The sequence below is a fragment of the Lepisosteus platostomus genome, chromosome 6 (assembly GCF_059453375.1).
Source record: "Lepisosteus platostomus isolate fLepPlt1 chromosome 6, fLepPlt1.hap1, whole genome shotgun sequence".
NCBI lineage: Eukaryota > Metazoa > Chordata > Actinopteri > Semionotiformes > Lepisosteidae > Lepisosteus > Lepisosteus platostomus.
The window spans coordinates 62,799,470-62,818,147 of record NC_142616.1 but is presented as its reverse complement, the minus strand read 5'-3'; the positions used below and the strand labels follow the sequence as shown (position 1 = coordinate 62,818,147).

The following is an 18,678-nucleotide window of genomic DNA, read 5'->3' as shown; positions in this document are numbered from 1 at the left end:
AATTTAATTTGCAATTTAATAAATATAGTGAACAACACTCATGAATTGATCTGGTATTTATTAATGAAAACTAATTTTTCCTTCTTCTCAGCTCTGAAACTGGACAAGGAGAAGGTAGCAGAAAATGCACCCCACAGTTTTCAAAGCCTGCTGTGCTTACTTGGAGTTGAAGCTGCAATTGAAGGTTTAATAAAATCAATGTGCACAGACTAGGCGTTCACGGCAGCTTTAAAAAAAAATGGGTCATAAGGTCAAAATATATTTCTAGTTAAATAACAGCACATGCTCTCTTTTTATTATTTTATTCAATATAAACACCTCTGTACAATCCCCATCAAGAAATATTTGTCAAATGTAATGCCTTATGTACATATGCCTCCATGGTATATATGCCCTGAAAAATAAATAGTTTTTAAATATAAAATGCCAAAAATCATTAACGTAAAGACCACAACTCTGAATTATCTTTTACACTTCGCTGTTTCTTTTGTATTAAAGGTACCAGAGTGGTTCTATTTGTGTTCTTTCGGAAAAGAATGAGTGTTATATTCCTACTTCAAAAGCGATAATTCAAGTTAACAGAAAACAAGCAGTTTCCTTTTTTCACAGCTCCCTAAAAAATACAGTAGAACTCTGTTACCATTAGCTTCCAGACATTTAAAATTGTTGGATACCAGCTGACACAGATATAATTACGTCTATTAATGTTTTCTCGATGGGTTTAGTTCTACATGCTTATACACAATAGTATTGGCACCCAATAGTATTCCAAACAATGTTCTGTTTAATGCCTTTAGTCTGAACAGAGATCAGTGGAGTTGCAGACTTGTGTATTGGCACCCCCTGTCTGAAAACGAGTTACTTCACCTGTAATTTTTATCAACACTCAAGTGGATAAATCTGTGGTCAAACTTTGCAAAAGTTGCATTAAAATTAACATGTACAATTTTAATAACCCTTTACTTTTACATTTCTAAATAATTGGGATAACAGTTTCAAATGAAGGGCGTCAACACTGTTGTCTGCAACTGTGTAACTGTGTAAGTCAACTGGATTCAGTACCACGAGACTAATGGTCTTAAAAGATTTAAACTAAATCTGCATAACTTGTCCTTTGGTAAGAAATTAATTGTTGTAGCCATTTATATTAACATACTGGACCACCCACTAAAAGAACTTTGGTTTAAATATTAGGTAACATTTCAAAAATAATTCTCACAAAAGCAATTATCCATTTTTACTTGTTATAATAGAGTTTGACTTTGTTTTAAATGCAGGTCTTGGTCTAGCAGAAACAAAATGAAGAATGATGTTACCCTTTAAATATTAAGGACGGGTTTAAAAAGAGAACCTATACACTTTTTTGTACAGTAAAATTCCCAGCTATAGGATTTTATAGGCAAATGTATTGAATTGTGTTTTTAATGTAACATATTGCTGCTTAAGTAAAATGTTTTTTTTTTAATATGGAATCACCAATCATTTCTTTTTATACACCTCCCTCACAGTAGAGTTGGATTTGTCAACTGTAAATGTGGTTTTACTACAACAATATTGTTGTAAAACACTCTGAAGATACCATTCTCACCTACTCTTTGGACTGTACAGGATTCAACCTCAACCCCTCATGAGGACTCATTCACATGAGACACCGCTCATCCTTTTGATTCACATGCATCTAGTCCGAACTCTGCAAAGTACAATACCGCTTTGACACCTTGCAAAGGAGAAACTCAGTGAACTTAGCAAAATAATGATGTCCCCGCAAATTTAAACAGCTCATGAGCTGTCCTCAAATTCCAAATCTGATGTCCAAGCATGTGTTGTAAACAGTCATCGTTGGTGTAATTGTAGACACACTTCACTTAACACTGGTATTGAGATAACTACTTCTACTAAACCATTTAAATCACTTTTTACAGTGATGTAGCTCTCAAACAATAGGGCTACAAACCTGTGAGTATAAAATTAGCTGAATGACCATTCTGTTTTAACTGCTTTTAATTATATCACAAATAAATAACTAGGTTTCTTTCAACTGACAAGACACTATCCATAGTGGCACAATGAAGTGGAGGCAGATACTAAAATTAGCAGCACAACTTGAGGATTTTTGAAATGTTTTTGCCACTAGAAAAAAAAAGTGCTAAAATAAGCACAGCTAAATGGCAATCGTATCAAGGCCATGAGGTTGATTATTTGCAGACTTAAAAAGGTCCCAAATATCTTTCTGAGCCTACTGGTTATTTTTTCACCACTTAGAATAAATGTAGTTTATTCTTTATTAAGTCATAGGCTCTACAGGAGTTTAGGTACAACTTCAGCAGAGGAAACTTTGTTAGAAGTCAGTTTACCATCTCCCTTGGTTTCTTTGATCAATCGAAGAAATTAACTTTTTAAAATATGATTGTTAAAGCAAAGGAAATCAAACAGTCTTTGTAATTTTGGATCAATGGATATATATGAATATCGTTTTCCAGCTAGTCAATCTGGAAAAATAACTCAAATTTGAAATGGGACGGTGTGTACTGACTGTACTAATACTGATGTTGATTTTCTTTCCAACCAATTCTATACTGCTATAACAGACTGCAGGATTGTCCGTTACACTTCAGTGTTCATCATTTAAACACTGCAATATTTTATATATGAATTTGTAAAATACATTTGTCTCAATTTACAGATAAACTGGGAGGTGAACTCAAGAATGCTCTGATATGTTCTGAAGAATAGAATTATTAGGCACCAAAAGATGACTTTTCCGGCAAGGGACTGAACTGTCAATGTAAATTATGCATTCATCTTATGTAGTACATTTTGCACTTCATCATACATTTGGAATGCCCATCTTTCTCCTTCCAGTCATTTGAATACTCTTAACAGTGGCTTACATTAGTCATTGTACAACTGTAAAAACACTGAATGATGTCCAAGTATATTGGAATTCTCAGCACATTCTATTATTGCTGTTAAAAATGGTAGTGGAGAGATAGTAATTTAGAACCTCCCATAACTACATTCTTATTTCCCTACTAAGATTTTTTGTTATACTGCCTACTGTGCTTTTCTCATTTTTGTTACCGTTATGGACTTTCGATTTTGCTTTAACTTCTTTAGTGGTGACACTAAGCGCCAAAAACCTTCAGTCTGTACAAGCCTTGATACAAATGCACGCTATAAAATATTCAGCACAGTTCAGTAACCAGATGGCACAATTACACACCCATACTCTCGGTCCAGGGCTCTCGGGTACCCTGTAGGACTCACATTAACTACAGGCAACTCAGCGCAGCCTCGCCATTTACAACCCAATGCCAACAGCATTCTACTATGGCATACAGCTTCCAAAAAAAAGGTACACCTTTGCAACCCTTGCTCACTTCATATAGTGCTTGGATAGGAAGTGCAGAAACACTTGATGGCATTCACACTGGGTGAAACAGGAGCGTGCAGGCCTCGCTGTCCAGAAGGAGATTCTGTGCTGACGGGTCTTCTCTGGCCTGTGTACTCTTTAGATAGTAGTTGACTATTTTTGTGTCGAGCTTATATTGTTGTGGGATGTTCTCGTAAGGTTTAGGGTCCAAATCCAGGATGGATACCGCATAAGCAAACCTGGTCTTTGACGGCTGAATCTCCAGGCTGGGCTCCAGTCTGAAGGGGAAGTTAGAAATATAAACGAAAAATAAGAAATCGTTATAATGCCAGTTACAAACTTAGATTAGTTAAGAAACCTACCACAGCACTGAAAGGATAAATAATTTTGCCAACATTCTTATTCTTATGATTTGAATTTTAGGGAGACTGTATTATTTGTATATTAATGAGTTTTAGATTAAATTTTTTTTTTAATTTAAGAAAACTGCTCTGTCAAAATTCACCCCTTCACGTTTAGGATTGTAAACTATTAACTTTTCTAACATTGAGGTATAAATACAGAATACAACAGAAATATGTTAACCTCTTAACTTACAGTTCATCTTCTCCACAGGGTGCAAGTGCTATCATGATAGAGCAATCTTTGGCAGTCATTGCTACTCTGTACTGATGGACCTGCAGAAGAAAGGAAATGGGTGGATTCTACTATTCTGCTAATTAAGTCGGTTCTAAATGAACTACTTTGTAAAGTGTCTGTCAGGGCTTACATACACTACACCCAAACTGCCATGTAAAGAAAGAGTACAGCAGGTGGTACTGATTGTCAAAGCTTTTTAAAGTGAAAGGTACAATATGAAGACCTGAAGAGGGAGCACTTGTAAGTGCAATTATTCTACAAATGGTTCCTGATGCACAGGATGTTGGTGTCCAGAAACTGTAAAGCTGATTCCGGAGAACTACAGTTCTTCTTTTAACCAATACTATGATAGCTGTAAGTATAAGATCAGAAAAAAGTATGCAGAATTCCTTTCCTGAACATGCCAGGAATAGTCAAAAAGTGGAGACACACTCAGGGAATGAAACAAAGAGAAGTGCTAAGTCTAACCTTTCCAACTGCATATTCAACTGTGCCGTCATCTTCAGAAGGACAATTCCTGACCTTTTCAAGGAAACTTTCATCATAGGGCCCATCAATCTGTAATCTGCTCCTGAAGAGAAAGAAGCCGTTTTTAAAACTTTTTTAAATACCAAAATACTTTAAATATAATTTAATTGGTTCATACAAAATCCATATCAATATACATTTTTAGTTACACAATTTCACATTTTTACTCTAAATTCAAGATATTAAATGCTCTATAACAACTAGAATTGTAATATTCACCTTTGAAAATTGTTTTCAAGTTCCTTGAAATACATGGAATTCAATGATTCAATTGTGCTTTAACTCCACCTTGTGGCTAATATGGCTCATCGCCGTTACATGAAAACAAAAGATTTTCAACTTCTAACCAGATTTTTAGATTTTTATTATGACAACTGTCATTTTTTCCTGAAGAATACCTTTCCTTAGGAAATTCCTCCAAGTACTGTTCCACCCGTTTGTACAAGGGGTAAAGTCCTTCAATGTCCAGGTTGTCCAACATTTGAGCTTGCAGTATTTTTGAAAGAACGCAGTCCTTAGGTAAGCAAGTATTGCCTACGATGCAAACGGTAACATTTTTAGAAAAAAACAAACTCCACGCAATCCTGAAATTCAGCTTTCAAGTCATTAGATGGCAAATATATTTTAAAAACGCTGAAGAGTATTAATGGCAGATCCATAACTGTCTCATCACCATGTAGAACTAGAGTTAAACTAAATCCAGGGTGCGGTTGATACATATAGACTTGGGACTAAGCACTGATCCTTTCGAGTCCAGTGATCTGATTACAAAACTTTAATTACCTTTTCTGTGCATGTCTCTGTGCAGGAGGCTGGCCTCACAGCAACCCCTTCCCTCTGAAGTATGCACCTTCCTGTTGTCTCCTGTCCGGCAGGAGTCTGAGCTACTCAGCAGCACCGCTGTGATGACCTGTATGAGCTCACTGACAATCGCCTTCGTGGACTGATGGCCATTGATGAGACCATTGGCAGGATAGAAGTAGGGTTTCAAGTGCTGGGCGAGTTCATTCAAATCCTGGAGATGATCCTTGTCATCCTTACAGCTATATATGAGCTCTCCATTCTGCACCACGCACGACATGCAAAATCGTGCAAAAGGAGCAAAAAAGAAATAAGGGAATTCAACGATCTGCACTTCAGAATTATTCGTCCCACCCTATGAGACTATCGATTAAGAAATGTTTCTAAAAGCAATAGTGCTGCAGAGCACCTTGGTCAGAAACTACAATAAAAAAATCTTATAATAAATTAATAAAAATCCTGTGGTCAAAGTTACTTTGAAAGCCAAAGGTTTGTAATGCCATTTTAAAATAAGCCATCGACATAAAACTTGATTTTGTAAGATCCAGATTAATTTAAAAATCTCTTATTCCGGTCACCCAAATAATCACCCCCCGTTTTGCGGAAATTGAGAACAAAACTGTATTGTGGTTCTGAGGTCAAGGTGAAGAGCAATGTGGTCTGTTTCAGTTTTCACCATAATTGTACAAATTCGCTAACCAATTCACAGAAGCAAGGTTAGATAATGTTGCAAGGTGACTTACATATGAAATAATGTACAAAACAAACTTGTGTGTCAAATACAAATGCCTATCTCCATAAGATTAGGGGACGATAGGAAACATTGGAGCTTTCCTGAATCTTGTCAATTTGTAAAGCAAGTGACAGTGATTGATTAGACATATTATAAAGCTTACATACCTTGAAGATCTTTAGGTTGTTCTGTGCCTCTTCCAGCAAATGTTTTATTGCAAAGTACATTCGCTGTTTGTTCCTAAAAAAGCATCACTGATAAATAGGGTTCTGTGGTTGAAATGATTCAAAACATGTTTCCGCGTATAACCATACTATAAACTGTGTGACACTAAGTGTTACACGTCCGTAAGTATCAAGCGATATTTTATGTTAGTGTGCATATAATGTATACAGTGTATACATTCTGACACGTTAACTGGCCAGACACAGATCAACACGTGGAAGCCATTGGGAAAGTCCAGGTAAACCTACGACTACAGGGAACACCTCCACACAAAGGATAATGGAAGAGTGGAAGACGTTGTGCAGTTGAAGATGATAGCCTGGCTTCTTTCAAGTAATAACATGAGATCGGATCAATAGCAATTAAAGAAAAAAAAAACAATCTAGACAGGCCTACTAGTCTCCTCTCTCACTGATGCACCAGACAGCATCAAGTCTCAATTTGTCAGTACAACAACCCATACCCAACTTTTTTTTAATGAACAAGGAAAAAAAAAGACTAAATTTTGAGCTCAATTAAAAACAGCTATTCCTAAAGCCAAATTATAAAGTTGGAACTCTGTACAATTAGAAAAATGTACAAAAACATTCACACAAATAAGAACCTGCACTTTACACATTCTACATACTGACATATTTTCTCTAAAACCTCATTTGCCAGGGTTTCCAGGTGAAGTTGTGACACCGTGATGTGTGGTACAATAGTTAGGGCTTTGAACTTGGAAATGCATAGCTGTCACATCAAATCCCCATCCAGATACTCTTTTTAAACACTCCAGAAGGCTTTTGCTCCCATGCCAAAGGGTGAAGATGTTAGGAGTCCATCGATACTCACCCTGAGAACAGGTCAAGAGGACAGTATTTGCTGAGCCGCTTCCATTTTCCATTGGCTAGCTGTGCAAAAGAAAACCAACTTAAGTAACACAGCAGTCAAGTTTATATTAAGTGTTGAAAGCATGAGACAGATCCATGCCCTAAGGCGTCAAGCAAACAGTGATCAGCACCCACAAACACATGACACTGCACAAACACTTTCAGTCTGCAGCCAGGTTCTCTAGTATTGCCATGACCTCATTCATTTGGTTTGTGCATCATTACTGTGCACCTTTCTCCTGTCTTCCCCCATTCGGAATTCAATGTCATTTATTTTGGTGGGTTTTGACAACGACGTCTCAGGTCGATATCCATTATTTAATAAGAATTAAAAATATGAAACATCAAGATTTTTAACTTATCACTAATACCACAGTAAACAGAGAAACTGCAAAAGCCACTAAAATTCAGAATTGTACGACAGTGAGTGAAAGTTTTTTTTTTGTTCAATTCTGACACTAGAAAAGGCTTGCTAAAAACATGCACAGTAGTGTTTTGTTGCAAAAAGCAGAGGTATGACCTGCTGTTGTACGTGATGTAACACACAGATTAATTACATTTAAAATGTAGGCTAAGATGTACTTTTTTGTTACCGAAGTGTAAAGTTTATGTTTTAAGATGAGACAGATTTCAAATCTGTTCCAGCTTATGTCCAAGTTTAGACAAAGATTGCTGCCCTAAATGTCTTAGCAGATTGGTCACCTGAAAAATATTAAGTGGCTACTTCTCTTTTCTTTAATTCCTTGTACGGTATCGTTTTCCGGTGTTTTGTTTGTAAGCTTACAAATAAAAACTGAATGTCACAAGAGAAAAAAATTAATTTCAGTCTCACAGTTAGAAGAATCTAGCTGTGATGGGAGTGTGGACGCGAGGTGTCTGCATGTTTGGCGAAGCAATTTAACAAAGTCACATCGTTGCAGACTTCTAATAATTGAAACCTGAGCTCCAGTAGCTGAAAAAGCTCCCAAGTGATTCAGAACACAAACAGAAGAGGAAGAAAAAACAAAGATTATATTTTTAGATGTCCCAAGACTGTCATTTCCCTGTAGGGTCTCCATAGCTTTGTAACTGAGAACACGCCTGCAGTTTTACTTGGCTTCATCGTGCGCATTATATATATATACCAGAAACAGACTTTCAATTTGTTTAGTTTAATTACCTTCAAGTGCTGATGCATACAGAACCGACACACCTTGTGTTTGATCTCCTTAGTGACATGTCTTGAAAATGGCAGAAATCCACATTTGGGCTGCAAATGAAAACAATGCAGTTATCGACAGCACATTCCATATCATTGCTTGCTTGAAGCTTCAGTTACCCAGTAACCCATTACCAATTACCGATTTAGCAGAGGTTGCTAAATATGCTTTTTATTTTAAGGATCCTTCAACAGAGAATTCCATCATCCTTCAGTTTCAAATTTAAACCATTTAAAACATGTCATTTTTTGGGGGTTTAGGTAGTCGATATTATAGAGGTAGTCTACATAAAAGATTTTCTTACAGTGTTTAAATCCCTTTTAGCTTTTTAGTTCAAATGCGTTTGCTCAAAATTTCAGTTTAAATGTCTGACTTTTGAAAGTAGAACAAACCCTTTCACCCACAGTGAGCCCTGCTGTGATCATGTGGCTTTCTAAATCTGCAGGTGGTTTTGGTATCTTTTGACACTTTATTATCGTTAGGCAAAGCTTGGTATTATCAGTTTTAGTGTGTATTTTTAATCATGTAACATTCTTTTAAACTTATCAGTTTATCCGTGCTAATTACCACTGCTAAACTGCTCATTAAAAAACAAAGCAGCCTTTTCAGTTTGCCATCAGGACTGCCAAGTGGTTTGCCTCACTAGTCCCTCAGGCCGAGTTTTTAGGTCAGGCTGATCTCTAATCCCAGAGCACATTTAACCTGCATTTTAGTCCTTGATAGTGTTGGAAAATGCATAGAAAATGCCCCCAAACAGCTCAGTTTCTAAATTTCTCATTAACGTGAACAAGTAACAGATTATCTACATCCTTGAATGAACACAAAATAAATGTGACAATCTTACCTTTATTTCTATACAAAGTGGAGACCTGTTTTCACTGAAGTGGCAATCAGGCAGTTTAGTTAGATTTGGTAGGCACAAAGCATATCCACTAAATGTGTCCATCATCTTGTCACAGCGGGATTCTGTAAGAAATCGGAAATTATGCATCATCTGTGCTTTGGCACATACATAATAATATAGTACATTATATAGCCATTTTCTATTCTTATTTTACTCGACTTTTATTTACATGAAATGAACGTACCATGTTAGTTGATGCTAGGTGTTCATGGAGATATTTCTATTCTTGACAATCTTAATTGAAACAAATTAACTACCAATTAACATTCATTCAGCAGTTGAAAGTAACAAATTGAAAGTCTTCTGACTCCTGGGCAGGCAGCTGTCTTAGAATGTGCCACCAAGACTGCTACACCACACAATGAATCAAAACCCATGAACTGAATGTGCAATGAAAGAGGTTTCAACATACTAAAGGAACGATAAAGACCCACAAGAATCAGACCCATGTGCGTATTTATGTGTAGTGAGATTTAGATTCACCTGCTTGGCTGAGGACCAGCCCCCTGGCTATAGGGCAACGGAGACAGGACCCACTTGCAGAGTGAGGAGTTAACTAAGGGGTAACAGTAAAGGTGGAGATGGGTGGAGGGGGGATACATCAGGCAAAACAAGAAAAAAAGGGGTTTGCTTATGATACATAACTTTTAGAGAAAAATGATGTCGGGAATAATAAAATTTAGACCAGCTGGGAAAAAAACTGACTTAGCTGTCGTTATGCCTCCAGAACTTCAGTTAAGAACTTTATTAAATATGAAAGCAACAATGTTTCCCAATAAATGTTCAGAACGTACCTGGTCTTTTCTGTTGAACCTTTGAAGAAAGCTGCCTAACAAAGTCCAAAGGTAGTTTAACAGCTTCCTGCAAAACAAACATTGTAACTTTTAATGCTTTTTTCAGCTTTAGGACTGGATCTGCCCCTCCCCAGCTGTCTAGGAAATCCGCTTAAGAATTGTTAGCGAGATTAAGAAAATACTGGAGAACAAACAGTTAGAATGGAAATCAATCTAGCCCTGTTCTACACTTAAAATACATGAGAACAGCAATTTAATAAAAGAAAAAAAAGACATCTTACTCCATGGTGAACATATTTTTCTCCAAGGAAGGGCTTCATAACATTTTTACTAAAGTCCACAATGTTCTGTATTTGCTGAAAAGCTTCTTCTGATGTCTGAAAAAGAACAAATGCACTTCTAATAGGAGTGTGTTCTTTAACTTGGGTAAGAAGCCAGGAGGCTACATCATTTTTGGTTGTCTCAGACGCCATTTTACCTAGGCTGAATTCAGAATGGATAACCACTCATGTGTTCAGTTGTTTTCCTGTTAACACAGATGTAATGATTAACATTAGACAAAAGATCGAGGACCCCAAAAATAGCTCGCCGGCTGTGCTTTCTCTCCCCCTGATCCTTACTAAAATGTTTTACCACAAAGTCTGCTAAAATTGTTCTGAAGTCAGTAAAATGAAAGTATGTTCACTTTTCCCGACTTCAGCATATTTTATAGCTCTCTTGTAGATCCACTAATTACTAGAGCTTCTAACTAAATCAAAATTAGCTTACCATTTTCTGAAAGACCACAAAGAAATCTGAGCCTATTATTTTGTGCCAGCGTGCCAATGACAATGAGCATTCACGACTGTTCAGAATAGCTCAAAGGAAAATGTCAAGAGAGCAAAAAAAGCAAAAATTATAACACAGAAATTTGCTTCCAAGAAAATAACAGGGACATTTCCAAGCCTCAGTTTGAACATCTCACTTTTTAAAAAAACATGTTCCAGTTTGCCTGACTGTAAACTAAATATTTTTGTTGAAATCTTCAGAGGGTAATATACTGACGCACTTCAGAAATGCAACACTCGAGATTCAATATATTTAAATATTTTAAATATTATACTTAAAGATACTATTGTTAAGGTTCTAATTTTCTCACCCTTATGCCTCTCTGTTCACAGGTGTCAGATGCATCAGTTTGCCAAAAGAAAATATGCCCATGGACATCTTCTCTTGCTTGAAATTGAGGGTTTTTACATAACAAAAAACTGAACACCCTATCACCCCATTTTTCAGCCCTCAAGACATGAGATGGACCTAAGTTTGCAGCAATCACAAATTTTAAGCTTGCAGCAGGCTTGAAGGTTTAAGGGGGGAAAAAAATGTAAACGCTTCTGAAATTGTTTTTTTAGTTGACTGTAAATAAATTATAGAAATTCTCCGGGGCTATAAACAAATGAAGTACGCTTATTCATGTATACATTGTAAACACAGCAATGAAAATGCAATGGCATTTAACCTGTTTTTCTGGACTTCCTGTGCCAAAGCCAAGTGCCAACATTATGCTTAAGTGGTGTTAAGGCAAGAGTCTGTCAGAGCCGACATTTACTGTCAGATATGAGAAATCCTTCCATGTAAAAATCGCGTGATTCAACACAGGTGGGCCTAGCAGTCTGGCAGCAGAGCAACAGGTTGCTTTTGTTTTATCATTAACAAGTTTCACATCAAACAAAAAAAAACATAAGAGAAATCTACTGGTCATTCTCTCTTATTTTCCTGCATAAACATAATATTTGAACATGGAAATGGTGGCCGCAGCTGTGTCAATGATAACACGCCTGTTCTTTGACTTGCTAGCTGCAAATGAAGGTGAAAGGTTTGTTAAAATGTCACGTACATATGCACCTGAAACTTCATCTTTTTAAAAAGTTTTGAATTATTCATGTCATACCCACATCATTTGTAACTGCCAACTGTTTATTTATCGAAGTTCGTGAGATTTGCAAAGGGTTTCACTTATAAAACGTGACCCATATCCTCTGCCACTGCAATGCTGTATTCATCTGTGCAACGCATGGCACCCGATGTACACCAGCAGAGAAAATTAACTTCACTAACGGAAAAAAAGGGGGAAATTAAGAAGGCCAGACTGCACAAACCCAAACCTGAATTTAGCCGGGACACCTACCCTTACCAACAATGTCATTATTGCGTCTTTAACAACCAAGTGGTCAGGACCTTGATTTAATATCTCATTAAGAGGACACCAAAAGACAACTCCCACACATTTGCATTTTCTCATCCTAATGATTCATACCTGGCGCGGGTTTTCAATTTCTTCGGCAGGATACTTTAAAAAACGTAGAACCTGAGAGTGCTGAAAAAGAAGAACGAGATGTACATTATTTAAAATCTACGAAATTGCGCATTACCTTTTATAAGGGAATCAGGTTTTTGGGAGGGGATGTCATGGACTTGATAGTCATATACCACACAAGGTTATACATTAACCCTAAACTACGCTTTAGAGATTTTCGAAACGTTCCGATCGATGACATTTTCCATTTAAAACAAATAAAATGTGAAAAAAAATGGTATATTAAAGCTCTTCCATACCAGGTGCATTCCATACAAAATGCAATAAACAATAAGTTTCTTTATTAAAAGATTAAAGTTCAAGAGTAATCCGATTAACAAAACTTAAGAATCCTTTAAGAACAATTAGCATGACAGTTATACAATAGGGGCTATTGCTTTTACCGTAAACAAATGAGTGCAGTTCAGCAAGGTCTGCTCTGATGTTTTCCGAGAAGGAAATGGCTGTCTCTGGGATAGACATTACTATTCCTTGGTTTATACAACATTGCTTAATTCTAGTAAAAAAAAAAAACTTTTAAAAGTTAACCTAAACAATGGAAATATTACTAGAGCTTTGTTTCACTCGAGGACAAAAACTGGCCATTTATTTATACACTTATACACCTTGATGCACACATTGATGTACTGTATGTATGGTCTTCAATGCATACATATTCTCTTGCCTAGATGGGAAAGCAGTCTGTTGTACAAAGAGTTTGGACTTTCTGCCTCCTTTGGTTAATTCGGTTTTATAGTATTGCTATACAACAGGGATGAGGTGGGCACAACGCAAGGCATTTCAGGAGGGCTTCAGATCACACAGGTCACATTGTGGGCATTTCCAGAACAGCATGCAAACTGCCCCCATCACACGGTAAGGCACAGCACCACAGTAGGCACAATGCACCATCACAGAAACTAATGAAACATCTGGATCAGTCATGAAAAGAACCAGCTACAGACTACCATGAATCAGAACCAGCATAACATGTCATTAGCTGTCATTATGCTTGCTGTCAAGGGGTAACTGCAAACTTCTATCGGATCATCACATTTCTCTGTTTTTATTTTATTTTTTTAATTTTCAGCCACAAAGAGATAACTGTCAGACTCAAAAGCAATCAAACTGATCACAAGAATAATCTTTGTTTTTAATCACAAGTGGCTGAGGGGTTTTGCAATTTCTTTTAAATTTGCTAAACGGTAAAAAAAAACAGCCACCCCTTACATTAATTTACTTCATGTTTGTACTTCATCTCACACTTTGAGAAATTTGTTACAAAACAAGAAGTGTTTCTTTTCATATCTTAAAGTTAAAATATTGCTTTTTGAAGAATCCTTCTTTCTGAATAATATATATTCAACACAAACATGGCGAAGATGCTAAGAGTAAGACATTTGTAGTTTTATAAACATGTTGGTGCCTTTTTTCCAGATTGGTGCACCTATATGGGCTTTTATAAAGTCTCTGTATAAACTACTTCTGCGTTACTGTTTTTAGAGCTGTTCATAACCCTGGGAGAATCTACCTGCACACCCAATCGTCAGCCTGCCCTTTGTAGACACCAGCCACCTCTGCTATCAACTGGAGGGCTTAGTGAGGTCCTCAGATTGGCCCCGCCAGAGCATCAGGAACACAGGCAAACTTGACTAAATCCAGAAAGTAAAAGTCAGAAGGTTTCTGTAGGTAAACCTGCAGAAGGGTCATTGTATTTCTCACCCTAGAACGAGAGGGACTTTGCCCAAAGTACAGAACACAAGCCCAAGCTTTTCAAGATGATACCCTGGTTTGTTCCACAAAACAGATGGAAGAGCTCGCCGGATCAGGTAGCTGCGAGTTACCAATCCGGCTGCATGGGCCAAAGGGCCTCCCTTCTGTGCAACCTTACTTATGTTTTTGCAACCAGATGTTTCCTTTTGCATTTCCCCTTTTTGTTCGATCCGAAAGACTTTAAAAGATCAGAGCTGAAGATCAGCAGGAGGCACAAAGCTCACGTCTGCTCTGGCCAAGGTATAACCAATTCAGACTAACGACTAATATATATATATAATAAAAAAAGATTCCCAAGTTTGTAGAGTTGTAGAACGCCTTTTTATGTTTGCATTATATTTTGTAATTGCTTAAGCTACAGATTAAAGACAACAGTAGCTGTCACTTTAAAATTTTAAAGATGACAGAAACTTCAATTCTGCAGCAGACAGACATAGCAATGTCAGAGACCTGAAGTTGTGCTACTCTTTGATTAGATATACATCGTGTCCTATAGGCTGAAAACTGCAGATCCTATTATGATATTGCACGAGTTTACACGTGCAACAATCTTCAAATTGAACAGGTCAATGATCAGGAAGTTTACAAACATGGATGACCAAACATTTTCCCCAAAACTTAAAAACTAAAGTTCTGCTTCTTACTGTAACTATTACTTGCATTTTTATACTATTTGTAAATTTAGGCTATATTGTTGGGAAGATGCTTCTAATAAACCCTTTGTCCACTTCTTCCATTTTCTTATTGGCTTATGTAACTAAATTGAACCTATTAACAAAACTTGATTTTACATACTTTTAAAACTATAAGTCACTTTATTCTGGAAAACGTGAATGTTTTACTTTCTAGGCTACATTTAAGAAAGAAAAAAGGAAAGGAAACTATTCTCACAGGAGGAATATAATGACTTTCTACCAAATTTGGAAATTTTAGATTCAGAAAAAAAGTTAAGCAATAAGCATGTCTCACCAGAACCACATTTTTTGGTGGGTGTGGGCTTCCAAAAACAAAGTTCTCTCTCAAATGTGGACATCAACAGCTAGGAACCACAGTGATTTTTGAGCAGTTAGACGGGAACATGTACCTCCCACAGTATTTTATCAGCATCACAAGCTCTTTTCTCAGAACTGAAAAAAGGGGTCAGCTGATCCCTGGGCAAAGATGGGAACTGTGTATATTATTCAGCTACTGACTTACTGTGTCCAACAGATACCTGTATTCAAGGTGACGAACATGATGTCTGGTGTTACACACCAGAACAAGCATGACAGAACAATAAATTGGTAGCAACCAAATAAAGTTATCAATATATCTGAATAATTTGCATTCTTTTTTTGTGAGCTACTGTATGTTAAAAGGCACTGCATTCATATGCACATCTCATTACTACTGTATATAAACAGTGGATTTTTTTTCGGAAGACTTCTATTCCCTGCAAACACTCATGCCCTCTTTTCACAATATATACAAATCTACTTTAGAGCTGTCTGTAGCAGTCGGGCAGCTGTGCCCACTTGGGGAGGAGGAGAAAGAGCACGCAGTCTCCTCTGCCCAACCTCCCCATCAGAGCAACTCAGCCCTTGCCATGTGGCACACTGCACACCGCTGTTCAAGTGGCTGGAGAACTTGCACTCAAGCTCTCAGTTTGAAAGAAACTGCAACGAAGAAGGGAAAGACCCAACAGGGTAAGGGGTATGGGCGAGCTTGTCTTCGAAATCGCAAAAGAAGTCACTGTCTTATCAGGATCCAGAAGGGCACGGCATGATCTTACTTCAGGTACAATTCTGCTCACAGCTGGCTACTTGACATGGCCCAGGCCAGAACGTGCATCACACAGGCCAAACCTGTGCAAACAACTTTACCATCTGATCCACGTCTCACATTCCCCTCGGCCATGTGACGAAATGATGGTCCACTCATCTTGTCACAAGACAAATGAAATATTCCTGTATCCTCTCTTTTTTACGACTATCTTATGCCCGTGGCTAATTGTGAAGCCTGCTGAGCTTGGTGTGATCACAACAGACAGTAAAACCCAGAAACAGATGATTTTGCAGGTGCAGAATGTTCTGCATGAAAGCACAAGAAAGATTAAAATAAAGAGGAATACAAAACAAAGGCTTTCTTTTAGCTACCAAATCTGTTGACATTTTCCATTTCTCGTTGGCTCTTCTTCTTATTACTACTATATTCTATACAGCGCCTTTAAAAGTAGCTTCTCAAAGGGCTTTACAGTAAGAAATAAACATGAAAGGAGATAAAGTGTGATAAGTTAGAGTGCAATCAGATAAGTTAGACAGGTTAGTGCAATAAAAAAGAAAAAAGGTTTTGAGTGCAGTGTAAGATGCAAATTACATGAAAGCACTTGTGAAGAACAAGATTTGGAGTCTGGATTTGAAAGCACTCAGGGAAGGTGACTTTCTGATATCATTGAAGGAGGTTTGGGTTGTAGCATGAGTCGAACAATATTTCACTGAGTCAAGGAATGCTGGCAAGTAAAGGTCACAGCCACACCTTAGTCAAAAATATTTAGTTTGAAATAACTTCATTTAGAGAGCAGAGCAGGGAGCAAGTTTTGTCCTCAAAGCTCAGCTCCGAAGTTCACACAAATGGCTTCCTCTTTATATACCTCTGCAGGGAACAACCAATTCCCTTTGATTCCTTATAAAGAATAAAACAATTTGTTAGAAAACAGAGTATTTGGAAGGACAATATTTAAATTTTTACATAGCTTGATTACTAAAAAATGCAAACCTCAAAAACCGTGAGCCGTCCTAGATTTCTCAGACTACTTCGCTGCTACACAACAGGTAGCCTGCTTCTTGAACACAAAGGAAAAAATTAGCCTACACACTGTGTCTTCACACTACACATCTGTCCTGTACAGGCAGTGCACTTTACTCTGCAATGTCGAAATGATCGCTCTTCTCTCTCCTGTCACCTGGCACTTTCTCCACTGCAACGAACCTGTCCGACCTGCAAGGTCATCTTTCTGATCACTTCGATTTGCAATTCGCTGTAGTTTCTTTACGACATTAGGATATTTTGTTTATCCACGCACTGCAGTGCTTGTGTCACCACGGGTAAAAGTACCTGCTAAGCAAATAAAGAAGGGGGAAAAAATCCCAAGTACCTGCGGAGCCAGGATCCCTTTAGTACTACTGAGTCTGAAGGAAGCAACGGCAACATCCTTGGAAATTCCATTCAGGGAAAAAAAAAGTATGTCTTAGAAAAACAGGTCTTAAACGCATCAGACACGTTTAGGGGGAACTAAAAGCTGTATATAGCGAGTATGCAAGTATTGAGTATCAGTACTCTGCTAAGGCCGACTAAACGGAATACATCCGATAAACTTTTTCTTTTTAAGATCGCATCTACTGCACACCCGACTATAAACTACAAACCGATTGCAGAAAAGGAAAAGGTCTGTTTTTTTTTTTTAAGAGATGACTTTCAAAAGCCGTCCTTTTGTTCAGAAAGGCCGGGATCTGTTGAAAAGATCATTTTCGCCCATTTTAACGGGAAGGTTCGTACTGCTCCTCCCCCAGAGTCAGGCTGCGGGGCACTGCCTGGTCTACTGTCTATCCAGATGGGAACAGAAATAAACAGCAACTAAAAAATAAGAAAGGCAAAGCAAGATCTGACGCTGTCTCTGCTTGACTGTAAGCTGCATGTTTCATATCTAGCAAGGACGTTTCGAAAATAGTCACGAACTTCGTGGCTTGAACTTCTCTTTATTTCCTTCAGAATTAGTGACATGCTCCAGAAACGCGATTTCATTTAAAAAAAAACATTAAAGTGTTTTTCAGAGTACACGCAATATAACAGACCACGATGTTAAAACGTCTGGTATTTAAAGCTGTTGGTGAAAAATGAGCTTTGATTTATTTCTGAATTCTCCCAACACAAAAAGTTTCCCTTAAAGAATGGCGTGCAATACACCACTCACCTGAACATGAGAAATTACCAAGCTCTTGTTTCCCTCACCGTGGTATTTCCATTCATTCTCGTCCATTTTATCAACTTCCATAACAACCTTCCCTGAACGTGTTACCAGAACTGGTCTACTTAGATTGCTTCGCAAATCCAGTTCAACACACCATCCACACAGATGGAAGAGAAACGATTTCTTTCACTGTGACACACCGACTAACCGCTACGAGCACTACCGCTTTAGTCAAGGATATCCCACCCTCTCTCTTCCGATTCGTCGACGGACTTGTAAACATGCATCTGATTGGTTGATCAAAGATAACAGCCTAGGAACTCCACGCTGCTTGGTTCTTATTGGTCGTCCCTCCAGTCAATCTAACGGTGAACCGACTCTTGATCCAGGAAATCCTGCCTTAATGTGTCAGGCCAAATGAATGGATTGACGTCATAAATTCTTATATTCACCTGACCAGGGGGAGGTGCCAGAGTTAGGCAGCGAGTGACAAATTTTTGTAACATTTATAATGGCACGTTATTATATACATAAAGTGAAGTGGTCTGGGAAGAAC

At 37.6% G+C, this 18,678-nt stretch overlaps 2 protein-coding genes across 7 annotated transcripts in view; one reads left to right on the top strand and one right to left on the bottom strand.

Annotated features, from left to right (window-relative positions):
* Positions 1 to 1,465, top strand: part of cenpp (centromere protein P) — a 106,639-nt gene extending 105,174 nt beyond the window's left edge. For both annotated transcript variants that reach the window (XM_088636802.1, XM_088636803.1), the window contains exon 9: positions 92 to 1,465. In XM_088636802.1, the coding sequence (XP_088492928.1) occupies positions 92 to 213 (122 nt within the window). In that variant the 3' untranslated portion in view covers positions 214 to 1,465. The remainder of the gene's footprint in view (positions 1 to 91) is intronic.
* Positions 287 to 18,351, bottom strand: ippk (inositol 1,3,4,5,6-pentakisphosphate 2-kinase). 5 transcript variants are annotated; one of them, XM_088636796.1, is made up of 14 exons: positions 18,126 to 18,351; positions 17,310 to 17,366; positions 12,365 to 12,424; positions 10,350 to 10,445; positions 10,069 to 10,135; positions 9,215 to 9,336; positions 8,331 to 8,420; positions 7,134 to 7,192; positions 6,242 to 6,314; positions 5,324 to 5,603; positions 4,939 to 5,074; positions 4,481 to 4,583; positions 3,971 to 4,050; positions 287 to 3,651 (listed from the first exon to the last, which is right to left on the bottom strand). In XM_088636796.1, the coding sequence occupies exons 1-14, from the start codon at positions 18,204 to 18,206 to the stop codon at positions 3,426 to 3,428; spliced, it is 1,530 nt and encodes a 509-aa protein (XP_088492922.1). In that variant the 5' UTR covers positions 18,207 to 18,351; the 3' UTR covers positions 287 to 3,425. The 5 variants fall into 5 exon arrangements, with proteins under 5 accessions (XP_088492922.1, XP_088492924.1, XP_088492923.1 ...); XM_088636798.1 differs by lacking the exon at positions 10,350 to 10,445; XM_088636797.1 differs by lacking the exon at positions 17,310 to 17,366 and having other exon boundaries at positions 18,126 to 18,349.
* Positions 18,352 to 18,678: the final 327 nt, after the last annotated feature.

Coding starts and splice junctions, on each gene's coding strand:
- ippk (XM_088636796.1), bottom strand. CDS start 18,206: ATGGAAGTTGATAAAATGGACGAGAATGAATGGAAATACCACGGTGAG. Junction 8,421..9,214: donor CACTTTGTATAGAAATAAAG/GTAAGATTGTCA, acceptor TTTCATTTGCAG/CCCAAATGTGGATTTCTGCC. Junction 5,075..5,323: donor CAGAGACATGCACAGAAAAG/GTAATTAAAGTT, acceptor TTTGCATCGTAG/GCAATACTTGCTTACCTAAG.